The sequence below is a fragment of the Sinocyclocheilus anshuiensis genome, unplaced genomic scaffold, assembly GCF_001515605.1.
Source record: "Sinocyclocheilus anshuiensis isolate Anshui unplaced genomic scaffold, SAMN03320099.WGS_v1.1 scaffold477, whole genome shotgun sequence".
Taxonomy (NCBI): Eukaryota; Metazoa; Chordata; class Actinopteri; order Cypriniformes; family Cyprinidae; genus Sinocyclocheilus; species Sinocyclocheilus anshuiensis.
Genome location: NW_015536549.1, coordinates 2,696,234 through 2,707,323, shown reverse-complemented (window position 1 = coordinate 2,707,323; position 11,090 = coordinate 2,696,234). Strand labels below are relative to the sequence as shown.

Genomic DNA, 11,090 nt, shown 5'->3' with positions numbered 1-11,090 from the left:
TTTACAGTTTAAAAGCAAATAGAAAGTCCTGTTTTTTTATTTCTTTTCTTTATATATTTTTTTATGTACAAGGTTTAAAATGCTCATGAAATATTTGTAAAAAATATTGACGTTTTGAGCAGCTGCATGTTTGAGCAGCTGCATTCCTCTAGGTCAAAGATGAAAAAATGGGATTTACAATAAAAAGTAATTTACAAAATTATTTTGGCTTGAGTTTATTTATTAATGAGTAACGTATCTTTTGAGTGAATGTGCAAATGTTTAATGTTAACAGGTTTTACCATGTTATTACAACATTTAACCACTTTTTATTCATTTAAAAATTGAGAAATTCTTTCAAATTTAAATCTTGTACAAGAACTACAGCAAAAATCAGTTTGATGCATATTTTATCAATATTTTAGAAATTGAATTTTATTTATCACCAGTATTGACTTCAATGGATTTCATTAAATTCCTTTGAACACAACTGCTCAAAACGGTCTAAATTTATGAAACCTACACATTCAAAACATTATTACTCTGAATTGTTTAATGTAAATGTTAAGAGTAAGTGAAATGTTAAGTAATGTAAGGTCTTTCTTGACACTACATATTCTGGGGTGTGAATTTGATAAGTGCTTGATATAAAATAAATGGTGCTTTAAAAAGTCCTTGAAAGTCCTTGAATCTGGTGTTCATGAAAGAGTGGGAACCCTGCTTATATTACATATTGTAAAAAGGGGCATAATATGTCTCCTTTAATGAATTAAACACATTTAGGGCAGCCAGTGTAGTCTGATTCCTGAATGAATGACTCTCATGAGCCAGGTTTTTTTACTGAATCAAACACATACAGCTCAACCAGTGTGTTTCAGTTAGAGGGTGAATGAGTCTTGTAAGTCAAGTGTTTTTAGAGAATTAAATACATACAGCGCAAACCAGCAGGGTCCGACTTTCCAATGAATGACTCTTATGAGCCGGTTCTTTAAAGTGAATCAGATGCATATAGGGCAATCAGTGTAATTCGATTCCTGAGCTAATCACTTTTATGTGAATCAAATGCATACAGTTCTAGTAGTGTGGTCCAACCTCCAACAACTGACTTCAATGAGTCAGTTCTTTTCAGTAGCTCAAACATATACAGGTGTAGTCTGATTAGAGATCGAATGACACTCTCTCACATACAGTTCACAACTAAGACTTAAATTAGTGTAGTTACTGACTTGTTCCTTTGACAACGTGTAGTTAAAAATACACATTATACATGTTAGTATTTTTAAAAACAACTCAATGAAATGTTACTTATTTTTGCTTTAGTTTTGATGTTTAATATATAGTTATAGTTATATATAATTATTGAATAAGATTTATGCAGTTACTGAAAAGTCGTTAAATAGTCTGTAAACAACAAAAATCTTTTAAATGTATTGCAATAATGTCATCATTTTGTGATGAAAGTGCATTTCTTTTTTCTTTTTTTCTGATTAAGTATTTAACTTTTCAAGTGCTAAAATAATTACTAATGTAGCCATTAAGGAACCGGAATATTTGAAATTATTTACTATTTACATCCCTAATCATAAGGAATGTGTTTATTTCTTTTCCAGCTTCAAGCTTTAGATAATATGTGTGCTACTTTGGAACCCTGATTTCTCAGTGTTTAACCCCAGTTACATAAATTGAGCTTAGTCCATTATGCCACATTATGCCACGTTTTGCGGTATGGGAGGAAAATACTATATACATATTCATTATATTAATAAATTGTATATTTAATTTGATATTTTAATAGCATCTTAATACATTAAGCCATGTTAAGTGTTTATGTTTTTCTACAGGAGCAAAACGCTTAACGAGAGACTTTGCGCATGCGTTCATATTCTGCTGTTCTGTGGCGACAGATTTGCGGGTCTTGTCTTTTTCTTGCAGGACCCTGTACGTTACGGTACTAAATTAGTTTTAATCATTAAATCACCACCACAGCGTCTTGTCTCCATTGGCAACACGCACGATTTGTGTCGATTGCAAGTGACGTCGCAGGTATCGGAGAGTGCAAGTGGCGATTGCAAGTGACTTCGTAATTTAGTTTCTTTTTTCTTGTCTTCACCACCTGGCTACTGTTGTAAAATGTTGAGAGATTCAAACAAAAAGTAATCAATAAATAGAACAAAATAAAAAATTATAAAGCCTGCAAGTGACGTCGCTTGCAGAAGTGCAAGTGTCTGAGAGTGCAAGCCTGAGAATGCACGTCTGAGAGTGCAAGCGCCAGCTGCAGCCAGACCCTTCTCCATTCATCAGGGCTGGAGGCTTCAGAGATACAGAGAAATCACTGCAGCAGGTGAACATTTCCTTAGATGGTGAGGAAGTGTTGTCTAAAAACTCACCAGTAGCACAGGGATCATGACATGCTCACAGAGCTGTGAAATAGAGTCTGGGAACATGGAGGAAACGTCAAGCACTGACAAGAAGAGCATCTTGTATCCAGAGAGTCCTTCTCTGAGGGTTTGTTGGAGGCCTGTTAAACAGATGATGCTCAGCTATCTGCTATGGCAGAGAGGGGAAACTGTCAGAGGAAGTGCATGAGCTATAATGAAAGATTGGCATATTTTAATAGGATTATGCTACATGATGCACTGAAGTCCTGCTGTTAGAGAGCCCCCTGGTGGATAGCTTGACAGAAGACTTTTGCTTGGTTTGTAATGTGATCATTTAGCACCTTTGTTGGTCTTGCCCATGTCCTCCTGTGCTGTATTTATTGTGTTGATGATTCCACAGTTCTAACTAGTTTTATTTTCTATATTTCTATCATGCATTCATGTAGCACTTTTCCTGTGAACAGATGGAGAACTTCACAGCAAACTGAGCTAAAGATATTTTCATTTGTTTATGACTCACAGGGCGTGTGTGTGAGCAGGTGTGTGTGTGTTCGTTTGAAACCTTAATGTTTGTTACAGCGCTGTCAGCAGAGTCTTCTGATTGTGCCTGAATTTTAAACCACATCTAGCATTAGCTAGGCCTTAAGTATGTACAGGTGTTAAGCGTGTGTTAGTTGTACATGGACAGCTTGCAATTTTAGCAATACATGTAATATAAATATAATATAGTACAGTATTATGCATGATACCTATCCTGCCAATGACCTGAAAAAAAGTCAATATTTATTTTATTTACAGTTAAATGCTTATTTCTGAAAAAGATTTATTTATTTATATCATTCAAAAGTTGGTAAGACTTTTGTAATGTTTTTGAAATGTTAAAGTTTAAGTTTCTTATGCTCACCAAGGCTGTATTTATTTGATCAAAAATACAGTAAAAAGAGTACTAATAATATGAAATATTTTTACAATTTAAAATTCCTGTTTTTGCTATTGTCAGCAGCCATTACTCTAGTCTTCAGTGTCACATGGTCCTTCGTAAATCATACTAATATGCTGATTTGATGAAAAGAAACATTTTTAATCATTATCAATGTTTAAACTAGTTGTGCTGCTTGATATGTTTGTAGTGATTCATCTTTTATCAGGATTCATTATCAGGATAAATAGAAAGTAAAAACAGCATTTATCTTAGAATAGAAATCTTTTAAAACATTATAAATGGCGTTACTGTCACTTTTGATCAATTTAATGCATATTAGCTAAATTAAAGTATTAATTTCTAAAAATTAAAAATAAATAAATAAAATAACCGTATTGACCCCAACAATTTGAATGGCTGTGTGTTTTATTTTATTTTTTACTTATTTACTATATTTCATTTCTAGTTTTATACTAGTGTGAAATTCAGAATGCAATACTCAGCTGATGTGTGCTATCTGCTCATGTGATATCTGTAGGACATCTCTTTTTTCTTTCGTAGTTTGCTTAAGTTTATTGATTTACTCATTCATTGAAGTGGTTCAACTTGCTAAATGTATCATAGATAAGGCTAGTCTAACTTCAGTAATCATGTCTGTGTGTGTCTCTCAGAAAGCATACTGTGGCCACTGCAGCGAGAGGATATGGGGACTGGGGCGTCAGGGCTACAAGTGTATCAACTGCAAGCTACTGGTCCATAAACGCTGTCACAAGCTCGTCCCACTGACCTGTCAAAGGCATATGGTGAGTCTTTCAGTCAGCTCTAAAAATATTCATCATCTGTCTGTTGTGACTGAGAGTCTTAATTCAGTCACCCCCAGACTTGACAACATTCAAAAAATAGAAAATTGAACACATCCACTGCTGTTAAAAACCTCATTGCAGTTTTAATGTGTTTTTTTTTAGCTGTTTTTCATCTCTTCTCATTTCTCAAGAGTGTTGTTGGAGTTTCTAACAATGTTTCAACGATCGACCTTGTGGAATTTGTCAGATGATAACACTGTCTTGTCAGTATTGAATTGACCTGATTCTAAACTTACACAGAATGTTGAAATCACAGACTGAAAACTGTCACACAAAACATTTTCACAACACTGCCTTCTGCAAGAAACTGTTTCTCCAGTTCTGTTTCTCCGGTTTATTTACATGACAGAAGACATCAGACCTCAGATTTCCTACGTCAGGTTTTCTTTAATAGATTTCAAAGCTGATGAGCTTTATTCACTCTGACTTTATCCTCATTTCGTTAAGACATTCTGTCATTCGCCTGACTACCTTCTTTCATTGTTTCATCTCACTTTCTCACAAGTGTTTGTCTTCATTTTGTAGTTACACATTTATGGTCTTGACTAAGAATACTTAGATATAACTGACTCCCATGTCTTCAGAGAGGCACACATTATATAGAAATTTTGTATTATGGTATTAAAAGTGCTACTATGGCAAGATAATATTAAAATACTGTTAAATAAAAAATAAAATACTGTTAAATAAATAATAATAAAATATAATGTAAAATACTGTTTTTTTGTTTTTTTCTATTTTTTGTTGTCAACAATGTTTAAAACAATCTCCTTAATATTAGAATTGGAAACATTATTATTATTATTAAATTGATGTATTCATATTCTGTTAATAGAAATGTTGTTCTTTTTTATTGTTATTAACTATATATTATATTGGTTTATATACAGTGGGTACGGAAAGTATTCAGACCCCCTTCAATTTTTCACTCTTTGTTATATTGCAGCCATTTGCTAAAATCATTTAAGTAAATTTTTTTTCCTCATTAATGTACACACAGCACCCCATATTGACAGAAAAACACAGAATTGTTGACATTTTTGCAGATTTATTAAAAAAGAAAAACTGAAATATCACATGGTCCTAAGTATTCAGACCCTTTGCTGTGACACTCATATATTTAACTCAGGTGCTGTCCATTTCTTCTGATCATCCTTGAGATGGTTCTACACCTTCATTTGAGTCCAGCTGTGTATATAACAAAGAGTGAAAAATTGAAGGGGGTCTGAATACTTTCCGTACCCACTGTATACTATACTATACAGTATATTATAATTAAATATTTTCATAATGTGATTGTTATCATTTTATTATAATTTATTATACTATTATTATTTTCAATAATAACTAATAATAATTATTATTATAGGTAATTATTATTATTATTTTTTGTGGTCAAGAAAGTTTGAAAAGTATCAGAAATATTTTAAAATATGACATTTTTGAAATGGTGTATTCAGTGGAAAATAATATAGAACATTGAATAATTTTATCCATTGAGATGTAATTGGATTGTGAAAAGCAAACTGTAATATCGTTGGTTAACAAAATTTTCCCCTGTGGTGTTAGTTATGTCAACCGATAAGAACATTAATTTCAAAGGTAGAGAAAGTTATTAAATTTTGATGAATTCTTTTTTTTTTCTAGAAACATTTATCTTGCACAAGGGACCTTTATTAAGAAAGTAAATAGGATCAGTTTTGATGTCATGTTTGGATAAGTGACATTTTTATTTAGAGCCCCCGAAGAGAGGAGGAAAAAGACCATTGAAAAATAGCCTGCCTGTATAATCTCTGTGTTGTTCTGCAGGATCCAGTCATGCCATCACAGGAGCCGTTGGTAGACGAGGATAAAAGTGGAGAGGAAGTGGAGCTCCCCCCTGAGGACCCTGAGGAAACAGACGCAAGTAGGTCTCTATCTCCGCTGTGTGTGTTTAAATGCTGTTTTTGTATGGGTATTGGGGTCATTCTGTCCTCTACCCACACCTGACACAACATTGACCCAGCTGAGAGAGAAAGAGAGCGAAAGACATGCTTATCCTTCTGAGACAGTCAAGTCTGTGGCGTCACCTACTGGGATCTGGTAGCATTACACATTATATGATTTGCTGAAGCGAATTGTTCCTTTGAATCAATTATTTTTAATGATTCAGTTGAACCGATTTCAAAGTGTTTGTAAATCACTCGATTGTAAGGGAGAACTTAGAACTTAGAGGGTTAAACTGTGGTTGGTGACATTTCAGAACAATAAACAACAAAACTTTTGATTTTATGTTGTTTAAAAAATGTAACTACAAAAATTAAGTGTAAAATTACTTCTGGGAACATTTCTTAGTGATGCATCAAACTAATGAATTAGATATTTTTTTTCAATGTTATACTTTCTGCTATCCTCTTCTAATATATAAATAAATATATTATTATTAAAGGGGCAACTTCAGGGATCTTATCTATGCACAATCAGCTTGTAACACTCCAAAGAGAAAGGAAAACTTGAAATCGCATCATATGACCCCTTTAATAATAATAATATAAATTAACATTAATTCAACAACAATAATAATAATGTTATTGCTGAAAATTATTATTTTTCAGTCATGCATCACAATAATTGATTCATCTTTTTTTTTTACTATTGCATTGAAACGAACCGTCTAAATTGATGAATTATTTTTTTATGTTAAAATACTTTTTCTTAGCCACTTCTAATATATAGATACTGTATATAGATAAATATATTACTAATTATTAATATTATTTCTCATAGTTATTTCTAGGTGATGATCTGATGTTTTTTTTTTTTTTTTTGCATTGAAGTAAAGCGCCTGAATGAACCAGTTCACTATAATGAATTAGACAATCCAACTACTGTTACACGTGATGGGAAATAATGTACATTTTTCAATGTTAAAATACTTGCTCCTATCCTCTCTCCTAATATATAGATAAAACATATTATTAATAATAAAAAAAACTCTCTTTCTCTGTCTCTCAGTTCCAGTCCCTTTTTTAGCACACAACCGGAAAGTAGAGAAAGCTGAAGATGACGCAGAGGTAAGATGCAGATCATAACACGTGCATAACGTTTACGGGGGGTCTCATTCAATAATAATAGAGTACAAATGCTCTTATTCACATTCTTCATATCCATATAGTTTGTACTGGAAATCAGGAACACATGTAACATGAAACCTCACTGTATTTTTGCATCTTTTTGAGTGTGTTTGATAGAAATTGTATAATAGTTGTATAATATTGTGTAATAGTTTTCCACTGTGTGCACACAGGATCTGAAGGCGGTGGTGGATGGTATCGAGGGGATTCAGATCTCTCAGGGTCTCGGCCTGGGGGACTTTGACCTGATCCGGGTGATTGGGAGGGGCAGCTATGCCAAGGTGCTACTGGCCCGACTCAAGAAGAACGAACAGATTTACGCCATGAAGGTGGTGAAGAAAGAGCTGGTCCACGATGATGAGGTAACAGACTGTTGTCATGGTGATGATAATTGAGGGTGGGGCTGCTTCAGTTTCATCACGATTATGCTTCATAGGTTTAACTGAATCCTGTCTAGGCATAAGGTGCCATTTTTTTCTGTTTGTCGAATTGCAAAAATGAGATTCAAAAATATTTGCAATCAAATTGTATGCTATTTGTTTGCTGTGATGCCAATTGTTTGTGTTGCACCTCACACAAATCTGTGAAAATACAGAAAGTGCACTATAGTCACCTGTAGATGGTGCTGTGGCATTGTGCTCCTTTTAAATTGCCAAGTCCTCCCACCATCACTAGCTTTCAGTTCATCTTCAGGGGTTTCACAAGCTCATTCATACTAAAGATGAAGACACTTTGGTCACTGTTTTGCAAACTGTTATAATACCTGTGCATTATATATTTTCTCATTTCTCTTGTGTCCCCATAACATTTTTAGGAGCCAAATGAAGCTCATAATGATTTGTATTAATGTTATCCTGAGCATGGGATCAAAGAAAAACAACAACCATCAGAAAAAGAAAAACATCTGCAGATAATAATAGAAATAAATGTATAATTGCCATTTTGGAATAATAGATAATTGATAGATGGAGTTTAAAGCAGAATGCACAGATTGTTTTCGGGTAGCCTTTTTAAAATCGTTGTTAGAGTTAAAGTCTGTTTTAAAAACTGCTATTTTTAAATATAACTACTATTATATTTTTTTGATATTGCTTTTTTTGTATATTTAGGTTCTTGCTAATTAATTTCACCTGGAAAAAAACTGAAAGATCTGAAAGTTTTTATATTGTTGTAATGTTTTAAGAAGTTTATATTTATGTATGTATTTATTTATTTACACTGTCATGCAAAAGTTTGGGGTCATAAAGATTTTTTAAAGAAATTAATACTTTTATTGAGCAAGGACACATTAGATTGATCAAGAGTGACACTAAAGACATTTAGTGCTGTAAATGCTGTTCTTTCGAACTTTATATTTGTCAAGGAATTCTGAAAAAAATATATCACAGTTTCTGTAAAAATATTAAGCAGCACAGCTATTTTCTTGAGTGTCAAATCAGCATAGAATGATTTCTGAAGGATCATGTGAAACTGAAGACTGGATTAATGGCTGCTGAAAATTCAGCTTTGACATCAAAGGAATACATGACGTTATATAATTAAAGTAGAAAACAGTTATTTGAAATGTTTAATAATATAAAACAGTATACAGTGTTTACTGTATTCTTGATCAAATAAATGCAGCCTTGGTCAGCATGAGAGACCTCAAACCTTTGAACAGTAGTGTATTTATTGCAGTGAGCTTTGAATTTATGATAAAGCACTAATACAACATTAAAAGTCATTATTATCTTTTAGTTCATCAGTGTTTCTGTGCACTGTAGCATTAGCCATATCTCTCTCTCTCTCTCTGTAATGAAACCTGATATGTGTGAACAGACATCAAATAGAAAGACAAACCGAACTCTACAGCTATCACAAAGTAAACTCTGTAAAGTCAGAGCTATTGTGTCTTTGTAATCTTGGCTTACTCAGGAACATAAAGCCACATGGCTGTCAGCTAATACACATGAATGAAGTTCATGAAGAGCAGAGGTCCTTCCAGAGAGACAGAGACATGCAGTTGACCTCTGAATAGGCACAAACAATGTAATGGCTTCCTGGAAAGCAGGCATTTCTTCAAGGAATGTGTTCTCCGTCTGTTTTACTGTACTGTACATTTTGTGCACTCACCATTCACACTCATTAAGGTTTAATGAACCTAAAAATGTAATGATGCATTCAGTTTGGCATTTTATGCAACAAATTGCAGTTTGACATGCTGTATTTAATCAATAAGGTACAAGAAGAAATTGTATTTATTTTTCCCCCTTTGTGGACATTGTGCAATGATATACACCATTACACCATTTTGCATCATAACTGGTACAATAGTGTTTATTTGAACTTGGCTGGATTGCTGTATTGACTTGTCAGCATCTAGGACTGGAGCTATCCATTTTATAGTTCATCTACAATTATTTTAGGCGCTTTTTTTTTTGTCTGATTATAATATGCAATTATTCACCTCATATGCATCGAGAGAGAGATTTGGGCTTGAATAAACGGCAGACTATTAAAGTGGTTAAAAATTAAAATGTTGGAAAACTTATGAGAAATGCTGACTAGTCACAGCACCTAAAATATACACTATCCCTTTATAGATTCATATTAATTTTAGCTTTAAATCCTGATGATGGTAAAACATTAATGAATTAATGAATGCCCATGTTATTTGACTACTACAGTCAGGTTTATTATAGTTAACTAAAACTAAAAATAACCATAAAAACATTTTAGTTTTTTTGAAGAGATGATGCTGACCCCTGCGAGGACCCCAGATGACGCCAACTTGAATCAATATGCACAGCTGCCAAATTTTCTCTATATTGTAATCATTATGATCACACTTGTAATAATCGCTTTAATGAGCTTCTGCCTGAAATTAATTTAATGTTAGCTAACTGTATGATTCTATTACCTTGAACTGTTCATTTGTGAAATGAACTACTTGGACATATTCACTTCTGATAACAGATCACTCTAAGGCCATGTCGACATGTACACGGGGATTTTTATAAACAGAGTTTGTCCTTCTTCCATTTTTAAAAAAATCTCTGTCCACATAAAAACGTAAACGCATGCTATGAAGCACTGTCAAGAGCATGCCAAACCAACAGGTGGCGATATAATCTCAACCGTAAAGCCATGTTGGTCAATCAGAAGCCTGAAAAAGTTTCCAGTAGGTGGAGATAACAGCGCAGGCACCGACATCACAAGCCAAAAACGCCCGGTTCGCTGTCTACACGACAACACTGCAACCGGAGTTTTTGAAAATCTTCACCCTGGCAGGAGTTTTCAAAAATGTTCAGTTTCAGTGACCTGGTACTGCATTTGCGTGTGAACGAACGATCAAACCGTGTTGAAAAAGCATAACCGCGTTCATGTGGACAGGGCCTAAATTGTAATGTAGACATTTTCTGTAAAGCTGCTTTGAAACAATGTGTATTGTGAAAAGCGCTATACAAATACATTTGAATTGAATTGAATTGAAATAAAATAAACGTTAAATAAAACAAAATAATATAAAAAAATTAACATTTTATTTCAATTAATTTATTATTTAGTTTAACTTGATGCTACAATAACTAAAACTAAAATGAAATTAAAAATAAAAATATATAAATATTTTAAAATAATTACAAATTACAAAACAAAACAAAAATACTAAAACTTTAACTAAGATAAAATGAAACTGGATAATATAAAAGTAAAAACTAATTCTAATTAAAAATCTAATAATATCACGGTAGTAAAATGAAACACTCTATTTTATTACAAATACTGGAAACATATTATGTTATGGAAGAGAGAAAATTATATATATATATATATATATATATATATATATATATAA

At 32.9% G+C, this 11,090-nt stretch overlaps 1 protein-coding gene across 1 annotated transcript in view; it reads left to right on the top strand.

Annotated features, from left to right (window-relative positions):
- Positions 1 to 11,090, top strand: part of LOC107700421 (protein kinase C zeta type-like) — a 126,507-nt gene that overhangs the window by 85,899 nt on the left and 29,518 nt on the right. The window contains exons 6-9 of the mRNA XM_016502059.1: positions 3,951 to 4,082; positions 5,952 to 6,048; positions 7,137 to 7,195; positions 7,429 to 7,617. Coding sequence (XP_016357545.1) covers positions 3,951 to 4,082; positions 5,952 to 6,048; positions 7,137 to 7,195; positions 7,429 to 7,617 — 477 coding nt within the window. The remainder of the gene's footprint in view (positions 1 to 3,950; positions 4,083 to 5,951; positions 6,049 to 7,136; positions 7,196 to 7,428; positions 7,618 to 11,090) is intronic.